This window comes from Chenopodium quinoa, unplaced genomic scaffold (genome assembly GCF_001683475.1).
Source record: "Chenopodium quinoa cultivar QQ74 unplaced genomic scaffold, ASM168347v1, whole genome shotgun sequence".
Lineage (NCBI taxonomy): Eukaryota > Viridiplantae > Streptophyta > Magnoliopsida > Caryophyllales > Amaranthaceae > Chenopodium > Chenopodium quinoa.
This window is the reverse complement of record NW_018742681.1, coordinates 3,852,033-3,879,894: the sequence shown is the minus strand read 5'-3', so window position 1 is coordinate 3,879,894 and position 27,862 is coordinate 3,852,033. Positions and strand designations below refer to the sequence as shown.

Below are 27,862 nucleotides of genomic sequence, written 5' to 3'. Positions count from 1 at the left end.
TCAATAGAAGAAGCTTGAAGCTAAGAAGCTTGAGACAAGAAATCTTGAAGCTCGTAGAAGGTCTTAAACCGAGTCTTGTTCACTCTTTCAGCCATAACTTTTGATCTACACATTGGATTTAGGCGATTCAAATTGCGTTGGAAACTAGACTTGAAGATCTTTCTAATGGTAGTCGCACACCCAAAGACGCTTTCTAGAACAGAAGTTATGGCCGTTTGAATCTGCAAGATACTGCCAGGCTGCGCAGCCGCCGTGGGCGCGGCCCTAACACTCGCGGTTACGGATAGTGGTGCCGCGGGCGCAGCACTCGACGTTTCCGATCTTTGCAATTTTCAGGAGATGCCTTGCCGTGGGCGCGGCTCTTGCTACCGTGGGCGCAGCCACCTCCGCCGCGGGCGCGACATTCTAGGTCTTTTCGAGCTTAATTTCTGGATTTTCTTCATTGTCTTCTTGTAATATAAATATAAGATTTCTTATACTTCCTAAGGGGGGAGTTTTACATTTCCTCTCTCCTCTAAATAGGATTATGGTTAGATTAGGATTTTCTCTCTCTAGTTTAGGAGTAGTTTTAGAGAGAGAAAGCTTGGATTTCAATGGAGATTTGAGAGCTTGAACAAGCAAATTTTGTGTATTCTCTTCTCATCTATTCAATGAGCTTTTCTAACTTTCTCTCACTTTTATTGCTTTGTTTAATTCTTGTTTTTGCTTATTTCATTGTTGATTAGAGTAGTTAATTAGTTTACTTGTTTGATTCTTGCTTTAATTCTAGTTTTACCTTGTTTTCCATGTTTTCCTTCATTATGTTTGCTTAGATTTTGTTCTAGGGAAATGGATGAAGGTTATGTTGATGAATTAAGTGATTGGTTGTAATAAGTATGCAATTGATTCTTGATTATTGTGTTTGGATGATGATTACATTGACTAGAATCTTTTTAGCTAATTGATTCTTGGTTCTTAATTGTGCTTTCAATCAATTGTGCGAAAGTGAGTTGATTGAGAGTATAGATTCTTCCATACCTTTGCTAGGCTAGTTGCGCGGGAGTGAATTAGCTTAGTAGGATAATTAGCATGCTTAATTGCGCGGGAGTGAGTTGAGTGTGTTAATCGTTCCTAATTTAGAACATGATAATCTAGTTGCGACTTGTTATTGAATTCATTAATGTAATTGGATTCCCCTTTCCCTAATATCTTGTTAATTGCTTTAATTAGTGTTTTAGATGTTTCTCTCCCTATCTCACAACCTTCCTACTAGTCTAATTACCTCAAATTAATACACTTAGTCCTTGTGGTTCGACCCTAGCTTGCCACTATCTAGTGTGAACTTGATAGAGTTAGGTTAGGAATATAAATTGTAAATTTGATCTAGGATAGTAGACCAACGACCTATTGTCCCCCGATCAAACTTTTGGCGCCGTTGCCGGGGACTAAGGCGTTCATTAGTTTGTGCTAATTAGATTAGCTAGGTTCTTGTGTATAGTTTTGATTTTTGTTTGCTTTTCTTTGCTTTGTGTATAAAAAAAATAAAAATGGCATGCTTATCTTTTCCTCAATTTGATGATGAATCCTTCTATGCTTACTTTGAAAGACTTGATGGTTTCCTTAGTTTCCATGGTTGTTCTCTTAGTGATGCTTGTGGTTTAGCTTATTGGGGCATGAATGAGTATACTACGGGAATGGTTAAGAATATGTATAATGGTAGATTCCATCTTTTGCCTATGCATGATGCTTGGAATTTCTTCACATGGCTTGCTAGAGATTCTTATGATAGAGAATGTCATGTTTCTTGTTTTGATTCTCAATGTCAAGATTCTTTTAATTTTTGCATGAATTCTCCTGATGCTTCTAATATGCCTTGTGATGATCCAAATATGAGTGTTTACCCCTCCCCCTTATATGCTCATTGTGATGAGGTTTGTGCTAATTTTTATGATATGCAATTTGATTTTGATCATGAACCTCAACCCTATAACATTAATGCCCAAATTCTTGCCCAAATGCAATATCTCACCCAACAAGTCCAAGAGCTTCAAGAGGAACAAAAATTGAGAGAAGTGAGACTTGCCCAAGTGATGAGTGCTAGGGTTGTTGGAAATGGATGCAAGGTACCTCACTTGGAGTGTGAGAGTGCTTTTGAGGATGATATGGCCCAAGGGTGTAAAGGCGAGGGGAGATTTTCTTGTGATGAGAGGATTTTTGAGGATTTTGATCCTTTTCATTCCCCTTTTGAGCTTGAGCGCCTTCCTTCCCCTAATTCACCCCCTTTGAGAGCTTCCCTTTGTGGGGATGTGAGTGAGCCATCTTCAATCTTTCTCTCTTTGGTTTTGCTTGAGGACAAGAAAGAGGCAAGTGTGGGGGATTTTGATGTGTGGTGTTTATGCCATCGTATCACCCTATTTCATTAGAGATTTCCCCTAGAATTGTCACTTGCTTATGCCTTTTCTTACTCATTTTATCTCGATTTGGCTTACTTTAGCTCCCTCTCGTGTTTTCCCTTCCCTTTTTGTCTTTTCTTTTACTTTCACTTCCTTTTTCTGTGTTTTGACAGTTCCTAGCGCTCGTGGGCGATTCTTGGATCATTTGTTGGAGTAGAGTTCCTAGGAAGCTTGCTAGGGGAGTGGAGATGCCAGGAAGGAGAGCCCGCGCAGCAGCAAAGGGCCGCGGGCGCGGGGAAGATAGCCGCGGGCGCGGACAAGGCTTTAAGCGAGCTAACCAAACTTTCTGGAGATGCCCAGGAGATGGCTAGCTGCGGGCGCGGCACTGCGGGTCTGGCGCAGCTCGTACCCAGCTCGGAGAGGGAGCGACTGCTGGCTAGAAAGCCCTCTCTCTTGCCCATTTCTCCCTTATTTTGAGAGAAGAATATAAATACCTCTTTGCTTGAATTTTCAAGGGAACTATTCCATTAGCATAAAAAACATTTCTTAGAGAGAGAAAATCTAAGTCTTCTAGAGAGAGAAAAACACTTACTCTTCATGGTTTAATCTTTGGAATCAAATATTGAAGCTTTCCTATAGATTGTTGTTACTACTTTGATGATTTGGTAATCTTTCAACTTTATAATATCAATCTTTACTTTTGTTTCTCTAGTTTTTGATTTTCTTGGTTTTGTTGTTCTTACTTGAGTTTTCCTTCATAAATATTCAAGCTTTATTAGTTTCTTTGATTTCCTTTCAAGTTAGAATCATGTTAGGTTGTGTTGATATTGAATATATGCTTATGTTAGTTGTTATGGCTATTCCTTTTCTTCTAGCTTAGGTTTTTAGCTAGGGAAGGGGGTGAAAATCATGTGTATTTGATTATCTATTGATTATTGATTGGGAGTTATTCTTGAGTTGATGATTTGAGCTAAAATATGCTTGGAGTTATTGTGTGCACCTCTTATCCCAAGAATCTAGCCCTTGATTGAATGCATGAGAATGATTTAATATAGGTGTGAATGATTTCATCGATTTGCTTGAGTAGTTGCATGAGAATGAACTATCTTAGGTAGAGTTTATACTCCTAGATTTGTTTCCTTATCGGTTTTCATTAGTATTCATTGTTAATGATTGAATCCCCCTCTCCCTAGTGCTTTTTGCTATTGTAATCCTCATTATCTTATTCCCCTTTTGCATTTAGAATACCTAGATTAATCGTTTAATTTCTTAGCCTTGCTTAATCTATTTGAGAGCCTAGTTTGATCCTAGAATACTCCAAAAATTGAATCATAAACCCCCCTTGTTACTTGCAATTTATCCTAGATATCATATTAATTGTGCTAAACCCCCAATTCCTTGGGAATCGACCCTACCGTACCACTATCTAAAGTAAAATTGATAGAGTTAGGATAGGAGATATAAACTGTAGTTTTGATCTAGGATAGTAAACTAATGACCTATTGTCCACCGATCAAAATTTTGGCGCCGTTGCCGGTGAAGCGGCTTGTTTTGCACTCTTATTGCGATATTATTGGATTTGTTGCTTTTTGCTTTGTTCTTTTTCCACTTGCTAGTCATTGCTAATTGTTTGATTAGCTTTGGTGGATGTAAAGAAGGTCTCAAGGACCACCTACTCACAATATCGATCACGAAATCGACCGCACCTTGAGACAAGTCCGTAGACTTTATCAAGAAGAGGGGCGAGGTTTTGGTGCTATTTTTGATAGTGAGAGTGATTCTTATTCCTCACATTCTCAAGGCGACGAAATGGCAGGACAACAAGTGGATGTTTTATTTCGTGAATTCGGTAATCCGGAGGATTATGAGCTCACCGGTGGGATATTGCTACCCGTTACGGAAACTAACTTCACCATCCATCCTCAATACACTAGAATGGTTCAAGCGGAGCAATTCTCGGGTTCTCCAAGTGAAGATCCCATTGAGCATCTTGATAGATTTCTTGAACTTTGTGCCATGATACAAACCAACCAAGTTTCTCAAGAGTACATTCGGATGCATCTATTCCGACAATCTCTTGCGAGGAGAGCAAAGAAGTGGCTCAAGAAAGTCAAGCCTAATTCTCTCACAATATGGAGGGAAATTGTCCAAGCATTCTTGAAAAGGTTCATCTCCGAAGAGAAAACCGCCGACATGAGGAGGAAGATTGCATCTTTTGAACAAGAGGCGGATGAAAGCCTTAGTGAAGCTTGGGAGAGGTTTAATGAGTTGGTGCAAGCATGTCCTCACCATGAATACAATCAAAGCTTACTCATGAGGTTCTTCTATGATGGCTTGGAACCGATGTCTAGAGCTAACTTGGATGCGGGGGTGGGTGGACAATTGATCAAAATCCCCCAAAACCAAGTCGAAGCGACAATTGAAGAGGTAGTGAAGAACTACTCTTGGGGAGGTAGAAGGAGGAATCCACCGAAGAAGGGTGGAAAGTATGAGTTGGAAAAAGTTGAACAATTGCAACATCAAATTGAGCTTTTAACAAAAGGGCTTGCAAAATTAAACACAAATGTCAATAGTGGTGCAAGCTCCTCCCAAGTCAACTCTTTCTCTTGCCAAAATTGTGGTGGTACAAACCATGACACATCCTATTGTGGAGGTTTAAGCCCGGAGCATGTAGCGGCATATAACACAAGGCAAGAAGGATTTAGGGGAAATGGTGGAGGAGTAGCTTGGAGACAACCACCACCCGGATTCGCAAACCAACCCCAACAATGGAACCAACAAGCTCAACGACCATACAATTCCAACCCACAATACCAAAACCCCTCCTCCATACCAAAACCAAAACCCAAGGGGAAACTACCCAAGGAACCATCAACAAAAATATCAACACCCCCAAGCTTATTCAAAGCAAAATCACGAACATATGTACAAAAAGCGTAGACAATTAGCTTCGTTAATCCTGAAATACATCAAAAACAACGAAACTACCCATAAAAGCATCGAATCATCGAAACTAAACTAAATCAAACCAAAATGAACTAAAATACTAAGCTAGACTAATAAGAACAACTAAAAAGAGGCTAATAACTATGCACAAAACACGACTTATCAAAAAGATTTAAAAATTTTCGTCAAAAACGAAAAACCTCTCGAAAACATCTTTCTGGATGGATTTTGGCTTCTGGACATCTCTGAAATGATCAGAAACGATTAAGAACATCGATTCCACCCAAAAATCACTATTTTTGAGTCGAAATCTGGGTTCGTCAGCCAAAATTAAAAAAAATACGAGATTAAAAAAAAATTAAAACGAGCTTCTAATCCAATTAGAAAGCACAACCAAAAATTTAAATCCAATTTAAATCACCTTAATTAATTATTAGTCACAATAATTAAAGTGAGCGCGGCTCCAATACCGCTGTTGGGTTTCGTAGAGTCCGACTCTACGCGGAAGGGAAACCCACCCAAGACCCGCACACTAATTAAAGCGACTAAGCATGCAATCACTAATTAAACAACAGTTAAGAGAGAGAAGAAAAGACATTCTTACCCTTGGCGCGTGCTTTGCTCGAATCCCGAGCTCTTACTTAAACCCCGCAAATGCGAAGGTATCCGACGGCTCGTACCCACGAACCCGACCCGAACAATCCAAGTCCCGAAGGTTAGTCGGGACCCGACCAATAAAAACTAGAGTTTTACGAACTTAAGCTTTTCTCACTTTTCTAAGGAGATGCCTTTTTAGTTCCACTCAAGTGTTCTTCCCAAATCCCAAAACCTTGGTATTTATAGGGAAATGAACCTTGAATCCCCACTCTCAATTAATGTGGGAGATTTGCAATTTTCCCATTTTATTTTAATTAAAATAAAAATAAAGTTGCAATTCAACCAATAAGTTACAAGTGGCACAAGGAGGATGAGAGATTAGGTGAGGACCATTTCCAGGGGCGGGACCATAGCCTCTCTCCCAAGGCAAACCCCTCAACCCTTGGTCCCCACTTAGCAAATCGACATTCCCCTCCATGTGGCTGGCTGGCAGCCTGCCTTGGCTGCCAAGGCTGCCAGCTGGCGCCTAGCACCAAGCCTGGGCAGCCTGGCCAGCCAGCCAGCACACACATGCACACAACCCGCATGCATGCGCAGCCAGCGAGCACCAGGCTAGCCAGCACGCAATGCATCGCTGCTGCTTGGTGCGTTATGCTGGGCGCTGCTATGCTAGGCACACGGACACACACGCACAGCCTAGCTCGCTACTGGCTGGCGCATGGTGTTGTGCGATGTTGTGCTAGCGAGGCACACGCACAGCCCAACTCGCTGCTGGCTGGCGCATGATGCTGTGCGATGCTATGCTAGCGAGGCTGTCAGCGCCTAGCATCACGCATAGCGTAGCACGCCTAACATGCTACTATGCGATGGTGCGTGGCTGCGATGGCTAGGCGCCTAGCGATGTGCGATGGCTTGCCAGCACGTGTTGTCCTAGCACGCCTAGCATGCTAGGCTTGCGGCTAGCATGTGATGGGTCTCGTCTAGCCTAGCACTCACATGGCTAGGCAAATGTGAGGCTACGGCTAGGCTCGAACTTTTAACTTGATTGATTTCATGTCTCGTCGAATTCCAAATTCGACTCGACTTGCGACACTCGGTCTCGACGCTCTAAGCTCGATATCCGACGTCTTTGTTCGTAAAACTCTGACGACTCATCAAATCCTTCTGATTGATTCGTCGTCTCGGATCAGTCGTTCGATTGGGTTCGACCCGAAGGGTTCAGTCAAGATTAAGCTGTAATATTAATTGTACATTAATGTTACCGATCGGAAGCGGCCTCCACCTAGGCATTCCGATCACTTGACCTTACTGAAGAATTAGCTATCCAATAATTCTGAACCCTCTATCGGAATAATACACTTGTTGGAAGGACACCATTCCTTTCAATATGTTGGGTAACCGCGTACCCAACTGGTTCCGGTTCCAAAAAATTGAGAATTGGAATTGAAACCGGGTCCTTAAATTATTACCCAGAATTGGAACCACCGGGTCCAATTCCAATTCTGGACCCGCCAGTTCCTAACCGGTTCCGGTTCCTACTTCGGGTACCCGGAATTTTCGCTCACCCCTATTTGGAAGTAAGGCCTAAACAACATAACCCTTAAAACATTACAAAAATAATCCTTTCGAGCGATTTTAAACCCACAGTGAGATTATCCAGTGAACCCTTATCATTTCACTCAAGAAATTACCTTGACCCACTAAAAGTCGTCAATCAGGATGCATTGTTGAATTGTCTTGTTCAAAGGACATTTTTTTACTATCACTAATCCGAGTGATTTGCCTCAATTATGGTGGTTCATTTTACTATTACGAGTGAATTCGTCAAAGATCACTATAAATCCTACTTACAAAAAAATGATGCTTACGTCCACTGCCCATATTTAAAACCTAATGGAATTGGTTATTTAAGACATTACATCTGTCCGAACTACGATGGCTTTGAACCGTGAGTGGATTCAAATCTCGCAATGATCAATATGTAGTGCAACTTCGGTGCTCATCATACCTTCCTTATACTAGTTATTATATCCTTATGACATAATTTCATTTTGTGTAAATAACATACCTAAAAACTAGACTTCATTTATTAACTTATGGTAAACTCTTTTATAAACAACGTAATAAGAGCCCGTTCTTCAGAATAGAAGAGAAGACGAGTTCCAGGCGTTCAATTCTCTTAACTTAAATCCCAGATCCAAGACTTTGCCTTATTTTTTTTTGTTATGGAGTTAGCTGTTTATTTTAAGTTTTATTTCTTGAATTTGACCGTATTAAAATCTGTCCTTATTCGGGTAAAAATAAGGCGGTGACTCTAAGTATTTTCCTTAGAAGTCTTTCTAAGTGAGATCTCTGTAGAATAATTTATTGTTTATTAAGAATTAAGTACCACAGTAGGTTATTGAAATGGTTGAAATGACTTGGGAAATGATAGTAATAATTAAAGGACTATTCAAGTTATTCTTCAATTCATTATGCTAACCGGATCAGTTAGGCTGTGAAGGTTGTTTCGTCATTAAGCTTTATTTAAGGAAATATTTTGGTCAAAATTTAACACTTTAAGAAGATGGAGAGAGTAGCTTAATTTAGGCGAGCTTTGGGCCGGCTCGACCCAAAGTGTTTAATTTTTGAACAGGCTTAGACATGCGTTTCTATGCTCTTTTAGTTGATTTTTTGGCTCGGCTTGAAAAAACCCGACTAATTTAGGCAAGTTTGGAATTTAATTTCCAGCCCAAAACTTGGCCTAACCCGAGATATAGACTTTTTTGGCCCGGCCCGCACTTTGATGGGGTCTAGCTTGTCCCTTTAATTAATGTGTGCTGTAAGAGGCTAGTACATGTGTAAGTTTACACTTAACAACATCTTACCAAAACCTAGACCTGTCCTATATCTCATTGTAATTATCGAAGATCAATATCAACTCCACGTTGTCCATTGAAGCCACTTGTGAAGTTTCTTTCTTCCATTGAAGCAGTTTCTGAGGTAAGATTTTCGTTTGATTCATGTTGTGAAATCGATTTATAGTGATTAACCATTGTAATGCAGGTGGGATTGGGTAGATTACCAGTTTTATTTGCTATATGTTACAATTGAACTATAAATTTGATTATTAATGAAATTTGGTTGCTAATGTGTTGCAGAAATTAATTAGGATGAACAATGAAATTGGTACTTTGCTCCCTGGGGGCAGGGCAACTGCCGGTCCTGCCTTGGGTCAGGGACTTCGAAGCTCGAATAGTTGTATCAATGGCATTCCTTTGAGGGAGATTGGAATGACCCGGACCCGATTACTTTGTGGTGGGAAGAAGAAGATGGATTTATCAGTGTCTGCAAAGTTAAGGAAAGTGAAGAAGCATGAGTATCCTTGGCCTGAAGATCCTGATCTCAATGTCAAGGGCGGAATTCTCACACATTTGTCACCTTTCAAGCCCTTGAAGACGAAGCCGAAGCCGGTGACTTTGGACTTTGAGAAGCCTCTAATGGACCTACAAAAGAAGATTATCGATGTGAGTCGTGTAGTCTGTTTATGGGTTTTGGTTGTGTTCTGTCTTTTATTTGTGATCAAGTGCTTTCAATATTCTAAGTGATTCTTTTTTACAGGTAAGGAAGATGGCAAATGAGACTGGTTTGGACTTCAGTCATCAGATTGCATCTTTGGAGAATAAATATCAGCAGGTGACTTATTCACTTTTTTATGTTTGCTTACTTATTATAGTATTAAGTTGTTTCAGCAAGTTTTCCTAAATTGTATGTATAATTGATGGATTAGAAATCATACACTTTGTTTACATAGGATGTAGTGGAGAGAAAGCAAGGGAAGGGCCAGGGGAAAGGCGGGGAACTAGTTAGGATAAGAGGCAGGGAGAAGGAAGGATAGATAGGGAGAGGGAGATCTATTTTCTCTCCCACTTTACTCTACACCGTCCATCTTAAATTGGATAGATTTGGATGGAAAATGGAGCTTCATCTTCCCATCTCTGTTTCTCTGCCTTCCCTTCATTTCTCTTAAGTTGGTGCAGTGAGCTGTGAGTGGGAGAGAAGTTGGTGTGCAGTTGTTGCGAAGAGAGGGGAGCTGAAGTGTACTACTGTGGTGCTCGTTGCTTGTGAGTTGTTGCTTGTGGTGGGTTGGCTGGGAACGCTATGAGAATATGAGGTGATTTCTGGGAATTGCGATGACTGCCTGTGCGAATTGGAGGAAGAGAGCAGCGAAATGTTGCTGTTGGCCTGTTGCTGTGCATGTTTGAGGTACAAGGGAAAAGGGGAGAATCTGAGGGGCTGCAACAACGAGAGGAGTTGTTTGGTTGGGTGGATTGGTAGCTGAAGTTGTGGTGAAGGTTAAGGGGGGTGGGGTGTAAGATAAGCTGGCAGCACAACATTTGCATGTTTGCTTGAAGCCTTGGATCATTCTTTGACTTATGCCACAAACTTAAGACTTTTTTTTTTGAGAAACAAACTTAAGACTCTGAATGCAACATAACACAAATGTAAACTGAAGAGAGACGCAAGACATTAAGCATTTATTGAGGACAAAAACAAAAGAATATAAACGAAAATAAAAGAGATTAAGTTAAAGAGGAAAATATAAAAGCTACTAAAGCAAAACTAAAAACTAATTCTGACAATGTAAAATAAAGGAAATATAGACAAAATACAAAAATAAGAACTAAAAACACAAAGTAATTAGAAAATGCTCTAAACGAGTCAAATAAGGAAAATCATATAAATCAAAGAATAAGAGAAGTAAAAAAAAGGGAAAAATTATGGAAACAACCTAAAACTTATATCTTGGTGTGCCATAAATGACACTCATCGAACCCTCAACCTTGCATTGCATTTGATAACCAAAGATTTATCCAATAATCTATGTAACATTACATGATTCTACCTCCAATCAAAATATAGTAAATGACAAATAAGAATTAAGTGCATGTGATAACAACCTGGTGCATTTACTTCTAAAACATTGTTCCATGGTAAGTGATCACACTTAATATGGACAGTTGGAATATCGAATGTCTTAGAATAACATATTACTATTGTCATAGTTTTGGGCTGACAAGTGTGTTAGTAGAATTGTTGAAATTATTCTAAATTAGAGTTTAATTATTTTGCAATAGTGATATTGAATTTATTATTATCATTATGTGCTTCGCTTGTGTGACTTATTTGTTCTTTTTTCCCCCTTATTGTTCATGCCCATTCTTGCACTTCTCTTAGATGATGAAAGTCTTAAGTCTAAAACTCATCTTTTTCCATTTTACATAGAGGAGCCATATGAAACCAAAGTTCCAAATTCCATAAAATTTGAAAATTGATGTGGACTTTTAGGCAATAATACCGGTGATTGAATTAATAGAAGTACCAAACATATCCGAAACTTTCTTGCACACGGACCATGGTCTCATGCCATCATTGATTAAAACAATAACGCAAAACCTTATTCCCAAATATGTCGGGGTTTCATAAATCAATAGCCTATCCTGTATGATTGTGCACAAAGTTCCTCCTTTGTTAGCTTCTCCAATGGTACAACAACTTGTAAGTCCAATTTGTCTATGTGTTTTTCAATTCCCTCCATCCAAGTCAACTTTTCTCTTCTGCATGAGATTTTTATAACTCCAACCCTCCACATTCCTTACTAGTGCATCTTCATGTCAATATCTCACATGTCCAAACCATCGTAACCATTTTTCCTTATCTTAGTCAATATCCACAACCACAACTCTAACTTTCTACCAAATATCTACATTTCTAATTCTATCCCTAAACATTTACTTGTGCATCCATCTTAACATACACATCTTACTACACTCATATTTTTTATGTGATCCTCGATAAACACCCTATATTTTGACCCATAATAATAATATAGGCCTAAATGCTTTCCAATAGGATTTCCTTTTTAGCCTTTAGGCAACTCTCAATGAGCAATTCATATATCAGTGCCTCCATTTCTTTGTGAATCCGTTGTATGTACTATAAACATTCACTAATAGGTAACTCCTTATCGTTGAACGTCACAACGTCTACACTTGGCCTCCTCCCAGTGCTAAAACGACATTTATTAAACATTGCTCCTACTAAGCCTGAACCCTCTATATTCAATGTCTTCATGTCTTTGACGTAGCATTCATATATGAGGTGCAAAATATATATATTTTTTATTTTTTATTTTTTTATGTGTAGAAAAAACCCAATTTTAAGTTTAATAACTAATTAAAAACTTTATGAAAAATATCAGAAAGAGGGGAAGGGGTTCACATGGTTAGGGAATGGGATACTATCGGCTACTTTATTGAATAGAAGATTGGATAGAAGAAAGAAGAGAAATTAGCCTCTATATTATTTACCACAGAGGCTTAGTGGGGACGTGGGGTAGAGATTGCAGAGGATAAATAGAGCATAAGCTTTCAAATCAAGAAGACATAGGCGTTGTAACTCCTTCACAAATGTCACCACGTTGCTGTTCTTCACAGCACTTCTCTTAATGTATTTTCATGCTCCTCCTGGTCAATGATAACCGTGTGCTTTCTAGCCTTATAATTTTGCATTGTTTGGCTAATAAGGTGGATAACATCTACAGTTGGTCATCTCGGCATGAATCCAACTTGATTCACCGAGACTAAAACACATTACATTCAAGTATTCAACTGAAAGACTACAACAAAAAAATATAATAAACAATACTTATTATAGGCTAGTCTCATCAAAATTAAGCTATGTTTATCAGAAATATGCTATATAGGAATGATTTACGCTAACCCAAAATTGTCAAGTTCACCAGAGAAACAAAAGGTATAACATTGACCTTAACTTTATCATAGTTCAAACTTTGTTAGCTGTTGCACCAAGCATTGATACTGTCATATTTAGTCTTTTAACCTCTTACTGCTTTAATGTAACACTCCACCATGAACAGCATTTGCCGTTCCTTGATTTTTTAGATAAGATCATATGTGATTTTATTAAGGGCATATGTTTATGTCTATTGGCTTTATTTGCTGCATGTAAGAATTTATCGAGATGATATTCTTTTTGTTAATTATTTCCTGTGTTTCCTACTAACTGTCGATATATCTCTTTGTAGGCACTAAAGGAGCTTTACCTACATCTTACCCCTATTCAACGTGTGAATATTGCAAGGCATCCCAATCGTCCAACGTTTCTCGACCACGTTTTTAATATCACAGAGAAGGTTTTTTGAATTTTTTTGTTTTTGAATGTTTCCCTATAGTTTCTGTTCAATGTTCTTAAAAAATAAGCACTATTATTCTACGTTCTGAGATTGCTCATGTAATTCCATATCGCATTGTTGTATAATCAGTTTGTGGAACTTCATGGAGATCGAGCTGGTTACGATGATCCTGCTATAGTTACTGGTCTTGGTACGATAGATGGTAGGAGCTACATGTTCATTGGTCATCAAAAGGGAAGGAACACAAAGGAGAATATTGAACGCAATTTCGGAATGCCTACTCCTCATGGGTGTGTTTAATTATATTTTGATTCATTAATATATTAATGACAATTTGGAAAGTACACACACACTCACACACACAGTTACACACACACACGTGCTACTAGTGATATTAGCAAGTTAATGCGTGTAAATATATTAGCATGGCTGCAATTAGAGGGGTCCATCCTTATTTGATCAAAATTATCAAGAGTCATTTAATGCATATTCATAAACATGCTCAAATTAATAGTTTTTTTATTTTTACTTCTTATTATAATTTCTTACTTTTCCTCTGATAATAGATATAGGAAGGCTCTTCGCATGATGTACTATGCTGATCATCATGGATTTCCCATTGTCACTTTTATTGATACTCCTGGGGCATATGCAGATTTAAAATCAGAGGAGCTAGGTCAAGTATGTATCTACAAGTTGCTTTCCTATTCATGAGAATATGTTGTTTTTGATTAATTGTTCATTATACTGGATTCCAGGGAGAAGCCATCGCTCACAATTTAAGGACTATGTTTGGGTTAAAAGTACCAATTATATCCATCGTTATAGGTGAAGGTGGTTCTGGTGGTGCTCTAGCCATTGGATGTGCTAACAAATTACTGATGCTAGAAAATGCAGTCTTCTATGTAGCCAGGTGATGTTTCGAGTGTTCTGTTCATGTCTTAAATATATCACTGATAATACACAAAAGTTCAAGTGTAAAATATTTTCCCCTTATAGCTACTATGCTTGTCTTATATGGTTCTTTGGATGCCTAAATTTTGTTTTATGAACATAATAGAGCTTATTATGTTTAGTAAATGCCACATGTTAATTTTTTCAATTCTATTCTAGTAATCTAGTATATGTCTTTCTATATATCAAATAAGTATTAGTATGACGGGTTTATGGTTGAAGACGTGGTTGGATTTTTGTATAACTAGGGACTGAAAATGAATAAAGGGGTTACTGAGAAGCTGGTGTTTTGTGAACTCATGGCAAGAGAGATCTGATGTAGAGTACTCAATGTGTGTGTTGTTAACCAGATGACTTCGACAAGAAGGGGGGGGGGGGGTGAATTGTAGACGAAAAATATAGCAAAATTCAAGGAACATGAAAATGCAAGGTATAATTTTTACGTGGAAACTTCGTGGGCCCAATCAAGAAAAAATCCATGTCCACTAGGGATTTTACTGAACTCTTTCACTACAGGGGAACTGCTCTATTACAACCTATTTGGACCTTTACTAAGTTTCTCAATAAACTCAAGTTCCTACAGTTGTTACCTCAAACAACTATCCTCACAAGCTTTGACTCTGAAGCTCTCTCTCAACACAAAGCCTGACTACAACAAGAGTTCACTCAATCCTATTCCCAAAAAACCAAAATACAACTCTGTACTCTAGTGTTTAGAAAAACTTTAGCAATAGGAACTCAGACTTAGAAAAGAAAGCTCAAAGTTATTTCAAGAATGTTTTTCAAATTTCTGGTGAGTTGTTCGGAGTTTTGTGGCCTAATATGTCAGTTGCAGTATATTACAATCTGTACTTGTTATGGCTGATATTCAAAGAACGTATTCTCATATCTTCAAGGTTTTTATATGTCTGCTTGTATTGGTGTTGGTCATAACGTACTCTCATGTGGAGAGAAAGTTGAACATTTGCTGACACTATTTCTCAGTTCATAAAAGATGCTTAAATTCCTTCTTCTTCTTTTTTTTTTTTTTTTTTTTTTTTTTTTTTTTTTTTTACAGCAGCTGCATATTTTGCTTTGGAAATGCATGTAAAAGATATTGTTGGTTGATTAATCTACTGATGAATAATTAGCGCAGCATTGTTTTTCCTTCAGTAGTTCATGTGTTTACTACTATTTAAGATAAGGTGTCTTTTAAATTCTGGTTTAAAATAAATTCTCTTTAGTATTTGGCAAATTAATGATAAAATCTAGTTAGTTAAAAAATTGGCAAGATTTATACTGGTCAAATTACAAGGTTATCTTTCAACAGCCAATTCTACCCTACCCCAAACCGTTTTAAGAGGGAGCATGGGGGAGGGGGTGCTCTCCTGTGCTTATAAGCCATTGTACTCTTGGAATTAAGTTAATATTGGAATATTGAATGATAATCTTAATACATTTTGCATTTCTATACAGTCCAGAGGCATGTGCAGCTATCTTGTGGAAGAGTGCTAAAGCTGCTCCCAAGGTATATACGATTTTCTACTTTTTATATGAATGGAAATGAGAATATGGTTGACATCTTATACATATTTGTTGTCTCATGCAGGCAGCAGAAAAGCTGAAGATAACTGCTAATGAGCTGTGCAGATTGCAGATTGCAGATGGTGTCATACCTGTAATGAATTTCTCCTGAATACCTTTTCATTTCACTTTGTGGTGGTTTGTTTACTGCAGAACATGAATCTCTTTGTATCTTTCCAATATCCCCTAGTTGGTTCATATGCCGTTGGTGGAATGGTGGTTCAGTGTATCCCCCCCCCCCCTTTATTTTATCTTTCTGTTTTGCATCCTTTGCTACGTGAGGTATCAAATCTTTAGTTAGGCACCCTATTTAAGTTTACTGCCTTGGCTGCTTGGCAGGAGCCACTTGGTGGTGCACATGCCGATTCATCATGGACATCACAACAAATCAAGAAGGCAATTGTAGAATCAATGGATGTAAGTATTCGTGACAGTTCATTCTTAGGGGCATGAGAATTTCAACCACAGCCCTAATGGGTTACACCCATATTGTGTTTTTTAAATGTCTTGTACAGAAAACAGTAAACAAGTTTTTCAATGAAACTTGGCAAATATGAGGGCCACAGGGATATGACAAGCAGTATATAACTTTTTGAATAGTTTAAATGCTAAAATCAAATGTTGGTCTTTTGGCAGGAGCTTGTGCAAATGGACATTGAAGAGCTCTTGCGTCATAGGACACAGAAGTTCCGGAAAATTGGTGGTTTTCAAGAGGGGTTACCAGTTGACCCTAAGAAAAAAGTGAACATGAAGAAGAAAGAAGAACCACTTCAAAGCAAGGCTTCAACCCTGGAGCTGGAGAGTGAGGTTGAAAAGCTGAAGGAGCAAATCCTAAAATCCAAGGATTTGTCAATTGAAACTCCAAATGTAGATGAAATGATCGAAAAGCTCAAGCAAGAGCTTGACCATGAATTTTCTGAAGCTGCTGAAGCCTTAGGCTTGAAGAACCAGCTTTTGAAGTTGAGGGAAGAACTTTCAAAAGCAAGAAATGCCCAGGGTAAGATGCATCCAGTGCAGCTGGACAAAGTTGAAAATTTTAAGGACGAGTTCAGTCAACGTCTGTCTGCAGCTCCTAATTACAAAAGCCTTAGTTATAAGCTTGACATGCTGAAAGAATTATCCAAAGCCAAGAAAATCTCTGAAAGTAAAAGCAGGTCAACCATGTTGAAGCAGGAGGTGAACAAGAAATTTAAAGAGATCCTAAATCATCCTGATATAAAGAAGAAGGTTGAAATGCTTAAGTCTGAAATTAAGAATTCTGGGGCATCCACTCCGAATGAATTTGACCATGTACTGAAGAATAAGATCATGGAGGTAAAGAAAGAGATAGAAGTAGAATTTGCAACTGTTCTTAAGTCCCTAGATTTGGATCTAAAGATTGCAGAACCAAATGCTGTAGTTTCTGTTGATGGAAGTTTGCCCTTAAACCTAAAAAGCATGATTGGAGAACTGAATGAAGAAATACAAGGAAAAATTCAAAACACTGTCAACACATCGGAGTTGAGGGACAAAATAGATATGTTGAAATTGGAGCTAGCAAAGGCTGGAAAGAATACTGATGCAGAACTGCAAAATAGAATTCAGGTTTTGACTAATGATATAAAGAAGAGTCTCACAGAGACTCTAAGTACTTCTGAGCTTGTTGAAAAGCATGGAATGCTTAGATCTGAGATTGAAAAGGTACTAAAATCTAATGGTAGTTCAAGTAAAAGTCCTGACACTGGATCAAAAGTGGATGAGATTAACATTGGAGCTGGGCGCAGCTATGCTTAGTATATTTATAATCCATTTGTTCTCTTATTTCTTATGCATCTTGTCCATTTTTCAAAGTTTATTATTCCTTAAGAATTGCTTCACATCCACTTGAAAAGTGGAAGAGTCAAAATTTACTAGATTTCTTGTAATTTTAGGGTGACAGGAAAGTGCTGCCAAAATTTGAACGAGGGGCCTTGTAATTTACTAGATTTTTTTTATTTTTTATTTTTTTTGCCTCAACACTTTGAACTAAAACTTAGGTGCACCCAACACCCTATACTCTAATACTATTAAATTTTAATTATGATATACTTCCTCTGTTTTTTTTTTGTTAATTGCACAATTTTCCTTTTTGGGAAGTTACATATTAATTGCACCATTCCTTATATGGAAGTAGGGGTGCTAATCGAGCGAGTCGATCACGAGCTAAGGGGTGTTCAACTCGACTCAAAAACTTTTTACACGTGCTCAACTCGTGCTCGCTAAAGTTTCGAGCAAATAAAACTTGCTCGACTCGTGCTCGTTAAAGTTTCGAGTCGAGTAGCTCACGATCTGCTCGTTAAAGTTTTAACCCTATAGGCCTTTATTTTTTTTTTGTTCACTTTATATAGTTTTCTTTTGTTTATTTATTTATTATTAAATATTTACACTTTCCTTTTTGATAATATAGATTAACTCTTATTAAGTGTCAAATTTGTTTAAACATGGTAACTTTGTTTGTAAACTCTATATCAATAAAATATATTATCGAGTTGCTCACGATCTTATTGAGTCGAGTTAGATCTTGCTCAACTCATGCTCATTAATATCTCGAGTCGAGTCGAACTAACTTGAGCCGAGCTTTGACCGAGTTGAGTTCGAGTTGCTCACGAGCTGCTCAACTCGATTAGCACCCCTATATGGAAGTATAATACTTCCTCTGCTTTATTTTGTTAACAACATAACCTTTGGACATGCTTTTTAAAAAATTGATTATACTCTCACCATGTTTTAATAAGTGTTACACTTACTAAGGGTGTGCTCTATTCACTGATTAGAACTTATCTTAACTTATCTGAACTTATTAGACCTTCTTAAAACTTATTTTAGTTGTAATTTGTATTTGGGTAACCCTTATAAAAACTTATTAAACCTGAACTGAACTTATCTGAACTTATTTGAACTTATATGAACTTATTACACTTGAGATATGTGAAAATAAGGTGAACAGAACAAACCCTAAACGCGGCCGTGTTTTAATAAGTGTTACACTTCATTTTTTTGGCAAAAAACTACATTTTAATATTATATCTCTCTCATCTCAGGATCTTCACCGAAATCCACTACTACTTTTTTATTATATATTTCCTCTAACATTCATTACTTTTTAATAAATTATTAACCTTATTTTTCTTTTATAATTTTTTAATACTCCAACTACCCCACTTACCTTTTATTTTATTTAAGTCAATTAAATTGACTAAAACTATGTGCAGGTCATAGTGTAATACTTATTAAAATACGGAGAGAGTAGTAGGTATAAGAAAAACTTTATCAAAATAATTTTAAAACCAAGATTAGAGAAGATTGAGATACTCCGTGAAGGGAGTATTTGACTTGAAATAATTTGATCTGAGTCATCAGGTCAACAAATTGATTCAAAAGGTTGGAGAGTACCTCTGTGTTATTTTAAATGCAACACCACTTCTCATTACACGCTTATCGATACATTACTTTAATCTTTAATATCTTTTATAACTAATATGTAAATATTACTCACTATACATGACAATGCATGAACTAAAATATATATGATTAATATTAGTAAGAAAAGTTTTACAAAAGTTCATATTATTAAGTTTATATTAAAACCTATATAACAATATATTTCATGATAAAAGTTGTTTTTATGCGTTACTCTAAAACGATGGTCAAAGTTAGTATGTGAATATTAAAAAAATCAAACGTGTTAGTTATTTAGGACTAGAGGGCGTACAAAAAATAGATATAAATTAAGATGAAAAACCAAAGTTTTGCATTTAAAAGAAAACGAAAGAATGACATTCCTAGATTAGGGCTTGTTTAATTCACCTTCTTTTTGCTTATTTGTCGGTCAGTTCTAATCTAATCTGATATAATCTAGTCTAATCTAATTGTCTGATTTGACCAAACTTTAATATTATGTGTACGATAATCTATAGAGTAAAACTATATCAAGTTGGGTTTAAAATTAGTAATATTGTGTCAAAAAAAAAAAACACAATACCAATCTAAAAATACCCAACTTGATATAGTTTTACTCTATAGAGTATTTTGTATTTTATTAATATGTAATTTTCATAATTTTTTTAATTACAAAAAAAATCTATCTATGTCTATGTAATATAAAGAGAAGAGGTGTTTTTGGTTGGGAATTTTGAGTGGACCATTTTACCTTCTCTAAAGAAATTTATTAAAATTAAAGAAAATTAAAATTTATTTAAAGTTTAACCTTAAAAAATAACTTCCTTTTTTTTTTTTGACATAAACTTCCATTTTTATCTGCTCCATAAATTTAGAAAGATAACTTCTCTTATGGTAATTATTTTTCTCAAATCAAATAATTCCTTCAAGTGTAGTTATGTTAGACTGTATATTAGTTTAATTTGGGAATATTTATTTGATGATATAAGTTTGACACTTGGTGTTTTAAAGTCAATGTTTGTAATTTTGCATATGATTTTTCAACTTATATTCAAGTATAAAAAGCAACATACTATAATTTGATCAGTAGTACGAATATTCATATTGTGCACATATTTAACAAGTATGTATAATTTAAATGATATAAATATATGTAAACTTATTTACAAGTATGTATGATTTAAATGATACATAAATACAATGAAATTTATTTAAGCCGTGTAATGCTTAAAAAATAAAATAAAATTTTAAGTCCGTGTAAAAGTAAAATCTAAGATTGTTTTGCATGGTTTTCTTTAATAGCTCATCCTTTAAATGGATTATTACATTTATTAATTATAAAAAATACAGAGTAATAAAATTATGTCAATATATATGCCATTTATGCAAATAAGTAAAGTGTAAAGATAATTTTACTTACGACGTATAAAGAGGAGATAGTCATGCACGCATTGCATGCGCCTAAACTTGTATCGAATAAAACACACACATAATGACATAAAATGATAAAGTATCTTTGAACTTATTTCATTAATAAAATAAAAATAACTGTGAACTAAACATGACATAATCATAATACGAGTATAAGATTGTAGTTTAGCTTTTTCTCCGATTGAAAATTGATCATCCCTTACAATCATCTACTCGATCTCAAATCTCATACAAGTACCTAATTAATGCATCGCACTTAGTATTATACTCAACAAACCAAACCCAAAATCTCTCATACTATATTCACAGCAAACGCAATTCAAATTTTCTCATTTCTCGAAATCAAATCTGCAATCAGTGGAATTCTGACCATGAATTTTCGAAACTTAGATGATTTTTGGGCCTTTTACATGACTCAACACTCTAAGCCGTCAACAAGGCGTTGGCACTTTGCGGGAACACTTAGTGGAATTATAATCTCAATCTACTCTATGTTGTTCAATTGGAAATTCTTGTTTTTGGTACCATTAATCGGTTACGGCTTCGCTTGGTACAGCCATTTCTTTGTAGAAAGGAATGTTCCGGCAACATTTGGTCATCCAATTTGGTCATTCTTTTGTGATTTTAAGATGTTTGGTTTAATTCTTACTGGTCGAATGGATAGAGAGATCAAGAGACTTGGTAAACGTCCTGTTTTATAACTTTTTTTTTTATTTCTCGCAGATTTTTTACTTCGATTCTTGTATATATTGTGATAATTACAATCTGTATTCAAGTATTCAAACATTGTAAACCTTTAATGAGCTGATCACTTTTATTATTTAGCTTAATGAATTTATTGTTTTGTGTTGTTTGTGTTTTAATATTAAAAACTTTGGATTTTCCTTGTATATTATCTACCATAACCAAACCTTACTGAGTTAATGATGCCAAAAACCATGTTGGAAAGTCTGAATCCTGGGAAAATTCTGCACAATGTCGCGGAATTTTCATGTTTTTGTGGCCTAATTATTCAGGGACTGTTCTTGCTCTCATGTCATAGCAGCAGTGTGTTCTTATTGTAGTTCTAGTTAAGGAACAAGACTTTAGCAACAGTTGTTGATTCGTGGGCTAAATGGATTGTAGCAGCATCGTGATGCTGACATGAACGGTATTACTCTAGATAAAAGCAATGATCATGGACCTCTTCTTACCCTTTGAACAAGAGAGAATCTTGTCTATTCCCTTGAGTGAGCGTAGACCTGCTGACTGCTTGTACTGGGATGGTGAGAAAGATGGCATTCATTAGATCCAATCGGCCTATAAACTTATTATTGATCGGGATTGTGAGGAAGCCAGTTGTTCGAATGATGCTGCTGTTCGTAAGGCCTGGAATTTGATGTGGAGTGAGCCAGTTTTGCCAAGGGTTAAAGTTTTCTTTTGGAGAGCTTGTCATGAGGCGGTTCCTACCAAGAAGGGGCTACATATCCGAATCAAGGATATTGATGAGGTGTGTGGTGTGTGTGGAGAAGAGAAGGAAGATGTTTCTCATGCCCTTCTTTGCTGTCCTCAAGCTATCAGCATTTGGGAGGAGTGTGGCTTTGCGTGGGAGGTGGAGGGAAAGGGGAGATCGTTAATGGACTGGGTCTTTCAGAAGTTATGTTGCCTGGTTAGTGAGCATCGTAGCTGGGTGATGGTTCTCTGTTGGTCGATTTGGAGTGCCTGGAACCGTGGTTTATTTGAGAATGATTGGTATGAGCCTAGAGGGATAGCTTCCTATGTGCACCAACTGATGAGTGATATGGGAAATTCTTTTGTGAAAAAGAAGGGTGACGCTGCACCAAAGCAACGAGGCTGCTGGTGCCTTCCTGCTGCAGGGCGTATTAAGGTGAACATTGATGCGGGCTTGTTGTGTGATCTGGGAATTGTTGTGGGGGTTGTTGCGAGAACTGATGAGGGGAGTGTCTTGTGGTGTGCGAACATCAAGCTGGCGGATAGGCTGGAGCCAAAGCTTGCAGAGGCGAAGGCCATCTTAATGGGGATGAAGCTGGCTGCTCAGGTCGAATTCGAGAATGATTGTGAGAACGTGGTGAATGCTATCAGAAGGAAGGATAAAGGCAACAACTCTGCTATTCGTTTCTCTTTTTGTGCTTGGGGTTGGATTCAAAGAGAAGGAAATAAAGTGGCGCATGACTTAGCTCATGCCCACCTATTGTTTTAGGAAGAAAGATTTGGTTGGATCAAATTCCTGATTTTATTTGTAATCTGTTAAACTCTGATTTGAAGCAGAATATTAATTAATCCTTGTGGGTTTCCTTCAAAAAATAAAGAGAAAAAAAGCAATGATTATGGTTTATGAACCAAGGTGAACTGGTGAAGTAGTAAACTACATTGTATATGCCAGAAGCCTAAAATCAAGCAGAAGGGATTGAATAAGCCCGAGCTTGTCAATCTGGACTAAATGTGAGTTTGATCTTCTGCCATGTACTGTCTTTTTAAACTCTCATACCCAGCATTGTTTTTGTCATTGGCAATAGAAAAACTGCTGGCTTATACTTCAACTGTCAAGAGTTCAGTCACCTGAATGTCCTGAACCCTACAAACTGTCAAGATTTGTTTCCCGGTCTTTCATCTATTTTACATAATTTATTTCTATCAGATGGTTTAGATGCTTATGGTTGCTGGAAGTTTGAAAGTTGTGAGTAATGGTACTTGCTCTGTTTGGAGAGGTTCCAATTTAGAAAGCATTCATGTTGTGGATAGTGAAGATTCAATGTGTGACCTCATGATATTGAAGCTTAGGACAGTTTGAAGTATCGAACAGATACCGAGGGACTGCATGAACAACAGATACTCGATTCCTTATTTAAATCAATCAGATCAAATATTTCAGAACATCTTTTCTACTCTTTAGTAGATAACGTGTATATGTTCCGTGATGAGTCCAAAGACCTCCTCTTTCATCTGATACCCTCACTAAATCTTGCACATAACTGAAGTATATATTTCTAATAAAATGAAAAAAATTGTCATCATGTTCTTTGATCAACTTCATTTCCTTGTATGAAGGTGTCTGAGATGAAAGTGGAATACTTCGCTCCAAGGAGGATGCCATTTTCCAAAATGAAGTGCCAACTGACTTCTGCATAGTTATTAATGACTCATTGGTAAACTTGTGGCACCAAATTAACGCCTATTCATAGATTAGGTAGCAAAAATGTTGCAGTTTTCCTGATATAATGATATCTATATTATGTGATTTCAAGAGCTTTTTTGTTTTTTTAGAAATGCAAAAATTTAATTAATCACAAAAAAAAAAACACACTGAGGTATCTAACCCCTAGGCAAAGGCCCCAAAGCCAATTAAGTTCAGTAGCCTTAATCTTGCTAGAACTAGTATTACAAATCCTATGAGAAACATCAAAGCAAATCCTATTTACAACAATACTATGTCTATCAATTCTACCATCCCAAATGGCCCTCTTTCTTTGCTGCTAGATGTAGTACACTACTGCAACACATAGACTTTGATAAACTTGTTTCTGAAACCTATTTATAGCCTTCCAGCACCAATCATTACAGGCTGATATGAACGTAAACTCCATTTTCTTCTTGAATCCGCTCTGCAAAATACTCAAAATTTGCTGACTGTAATCACATTCAAAGAATATGTGCTGATTAGATTCCGAATAGTTGCCACACAAAGGACAACTATAATCATCACGGATCCCAAATTGCTTTAGCTTCTCCTTAGTTCTCAATCTTCCCCAGGCTGCAATCCAGAGAATGAAACGATGTTTAGGTATATTATACCTATTCCAAACCTAATTACACCAACAATATCAGGATTATCATCTTGTAACCATCTGTTAGCAGAAGCCACAGTATATCCAGAAACATTATGCTTCCAAGTGTTGCCTGAAAATCCTTGTCTAATCTGCTCATTCACTTTCAAGATTTGCTTCCATTGCCAGCTGGCTTGAGAGGGGCAACCCACTCTCTTCCAACTTCTGCCTTTAATATAGTAGTGATTAACCCATCTAAGCCAGAGACTATCCTTCTTATTTGCTATATCCCAGATGTACTTGCCCATAGCAGCTACATTCCACTTGATACAGTCTTGAATGCCAAGACCACCTTGCTTCTTCAGGAAATGGGGGGATCTGTTGAATATAGCTTTCCCATCCCAAATAAAATTCCTGCAGAATTTCAGGAGCTTATCCGGCGCAATAATGGAGTAAATCAGGCAAGTAAATTACACTTTGATACTTCCTGTGTGCCTTAAACTTCAAATTAGACATGAATGAGGATTTCTCTTACAGTATGTGTTATCTTATTGTTTATTTGTGCAATCCAGGTTATTGGAGGAGAGTTAAAGCCTTTTTTTTTTTTTTTTTTTGACAATAGAGTTAAAGCCTTTTCACAGATAAAGTTTTCATACAAAAATTGTTGTAGTTTGCCTGATCTAATGATATTTATTTTATACAATTTCAGGAGCTTATCCGGCCCAATAATGGAGTAAATCAGGCAAGTTATTACAATTTGATACTTCATGTATGCCTAACACTTCTAATTAGACATGCATGAGGATTTTTTTTAACAGTATGTATCTTCTTTTTGTTTATTTGCACATTCCGGGTTATTGGAGAGTTGAACAAGGGTGATATATGTGGTGAAGTTGCTGTACTTTGTTATAGGCCTCAACTGTGTGCAGTGAGTCAGTGATAACCAGGCGGCTCTGCCAGTTGTTACGTATAAATCGTACAAATTTCTTGAACATTGTGCGGTCCGACGTAGGAGATGGGAACATACTTATGAATAATCTCCTACAGGTATTCTGCTTAATAAATCAGTCTTTATCAGAGAATGTTATGTTTGATTCTCAAGAACATGCTGGTAAGACCGTGGATTAAAATATCCTGTAATTATTTGTGTGTGTGTGAATTCTTTTTTTTCTAGGGCAGCATCTGAAAGAGCAGGAGCACAAGAATGACAACACCGCAAAGGAAAGTATGGCGGAGATAGAGAAGATGATGGGTCATGGTAGGCTTGATTTACCGATTAGCCTATGATTTGCTGCTGCAAGAGGGGATGGTCATTTGATGCATCGGTTGCTGAAACAAGGATGTGATCTCAATGAAACAGAAGAATGTGGAAGGACAGGTCTTGTATGTTTTTCCTTATTTCGAGACTTACATGATAGTAATAGTATTCATGTATTTATCATTTCTAATTACTTTTGTTTTTATTTTTCTGGCCTCAGAACTGCGGCACATTGCAGCATCGGATGGAAGTGAAAAATGTGTGTATCTTCTGCTAGATTATGGTGCTGATCCTGATTGCAAAGGTACATATCATTAGCTCTGAAATTCTAATTACAGAATACGAGTAATCGACATGTCTGATATTTTTTGAAATGTTTACTTTCTGTTTGAGCACAGATCAAGATGGGAACATACCATTATGGAATGCAATGCAGGGTGGTCATGAGGCAGTGGTGAAACTTCTAATAATTCATGGTGCTTACATTTGTGCTGGCGACGTTGGTCAGTATGGTTGTATAGCTACCGTGCAAAACAACCTCGACCTCCTCAAAAAAATTGTCAGCTATGGTGGTGATGTAACATTCCCACTAGTTACTTCTACTGCCTTCCTAAAAGTGAGATATCTGCTTCAGAGTTCATAGGAAGGACGGCCCTGCACGTGGCAGTCAGCGAAGGAAACATCAAGATCGTCAAGTATCTGCTTGATCAAGGGCGCACATTGCCTTGCCAGACATCAGTGGACTCCAAGAGCCCTTGCTGAACAGCAGTGTCATGAGCAAATATCTGCCCTATTCCAAGCCAAGGTAGGATCCAAGCCTCAAGTAGTGTTCCAAGTTCCTGACGAGCTTAGAAACAAAGTGCATTTCCTAGGGAGGTATACTAGTGCACCAAATTTGACACAAGAACACCATAACTTGTCCAAAGATGGATCAGCTTCAGTAGGATCAGGGATGCTAATAACTTCCGTAACTCAATATTTGGGGTCATGTCAGCTGCTCAAAGCAGACAGAGTGATCTGTTTCCTGCCATAGGTCATGAATATTTTGGTAGATTGGGCGACGTTCATCAGGGGAACCATGTCGCTCCTAGAGTGACCATAGTTGTGACCAAGAAGGAAAACTTAGGAAGGTGGTTGTTTTATTACCAAATAGCTTTGAGGAGTTATTGAATGTGATAGCTCAAAAGTTCGGTTTTTTTCCCTTTGAGAGTTGAAACTGATAAAGGTGCTGAAATTGATTGTATTGAGGTAATTACAGATGGAGACCACCTTGTTGTCATCAAAGATGACACAAATATGTAAAAACGTAGAGTTTCAGCTGTAGGAATATATTAGATGCACTTAGCGGAATTTCAAGAAACAATTTCTTAGCACGTAAGCAGGATCTCATGTATATAAATAATACGAATCACATAAAGTAGTATATCATACCCTCGATGCGTGATTTCCACAAAGTAAGAGGGCACTTCTTTCTTCAATTAGAGATCTTTAGAACGTCAATTGTCCTTCCTCTAATATTGGTCCACGAGCAATGATTTAATCTCCACGTATGCTAGTACGGAATAAGGAACAATTCCTTATTGCTTTTACTGGAGGTTTTATGAGAGAGGTTTTGTGATTAATGAAAATATGTGTTATTTCATTTATGTCACTTAGTCATATTTATAATAAACTATCGCAACTCTTCGCATAATCGCATCTCTTAGGCTTTAAGGCCTATTCATGCATCTTAATTCAACCATATACTCATATGTTTGACCTCATAGGACCGGATTATTATTAGTAGTAAACTAATCGCATTAGTTCACAAATCATAGTTGGTTTCTAGCAAAACATTATGATTACCTAAAATAACCGATTATAATTAATCTCCATATTTGTCCTAATTACAACTAGTAATTACACTTGATCGACGGATATTTCCTTCATCAGTATATATATGGGGGCTTGATTTTAAACCTTCTCCCCTCAAATATAGTAGTTCTCTAGGAAAATAATTGATTATGATTTTCCCCTATGCTGAGTTTGTGGTTCTTTTTACACATTTTATCATTTTGGGAGGTGCATATGGATCGCGACGGTGGGGGAGGGGGAGGAAGTAGGGGAAGCAACGGTGGGGGGGAGGAAGAAGGGGAAGCAGCGGGGTTAGGGTTTAGGGAAGGCTGGGGGATTGTGACGGCCGGGGAAGGAAGGGTTGGGATCGTGACGGCTGGGGAAGGAAGGGTTGGGATCATGTCGGTCGGAGAAGGAGGATACTGCCGTCGCCGAGAGATGTCGCCAATGGGTTGCCACAATTAGGGGGAGGGGGAGGTGGCTGTGCGGTACGGGTGAAGGTGGTTTTGGTTTTCTCTTTTCCTTTCCTTTT

At 37.3% G+C, this 27,862-nt stretch overlaps 2 protein-coding genes and 1 pseudogene across 2 annotated transcripts; all 3 read left to right on the top strand.

The window, feature by feature from the left end:
- Positions 1–8,765: 8,765 nt before the first annotated feature.
- LOC110722432 (acetyl-coenzyme A carboxylase carboxyl transferase subunit alpha, chloroplastic-like) lies at positions 8,766–17,709 on the top strand. The gene is made up of 11 exons (XM_021901703.1): positions 8,766–8,897; positions 9,056–9,421; positions 9,516–9,590; positions 13,003–13,110; positions 13,240–13,400; positions 13,677–13,791; positions 13,869–14,023; positions 15,520–15,571; positions 15,653–15,721; positions 15,967–16,044; positions 16,264–17,709. Exons 2-11 carry the CDS (start codon positions 9,068–9,070, stop codon positions 17,398–17,400), a joined length of 2,304 nt encoding a protein of 767 aa, XP_021757395.1. The 5' UTR covers positions 8,766–8,897; positions 9,056–9,067; the 3' UTR covers positions 17,401–17,709.
- A 2,891-nt stretch (positions 17,710–20,600) lies between these two features.
- LOC110722431 lies at positions 20,601–22,814 on the top strand. Its single transcript, XM_021901702.1, has one exon. It carries the CDS (start codon positions 20,847–20,849, stop codon positions 21,174–21,176), a length of 330 nt encoding a protein of 109 aa, XP_021757394.1. The 5' UTR covers positions 20,601–20,846; the 3' UTR covers positions 21,177–22,814.
- Positions 22,815–24,624: 1,810 nt separating this feature from the next.
- LOC110722430 lies at positions 24,625–26,949 on the top strand (annotated as a pseudogene).
- Positions 26,950–27,862: the final 913 nt, after the last annotated feature.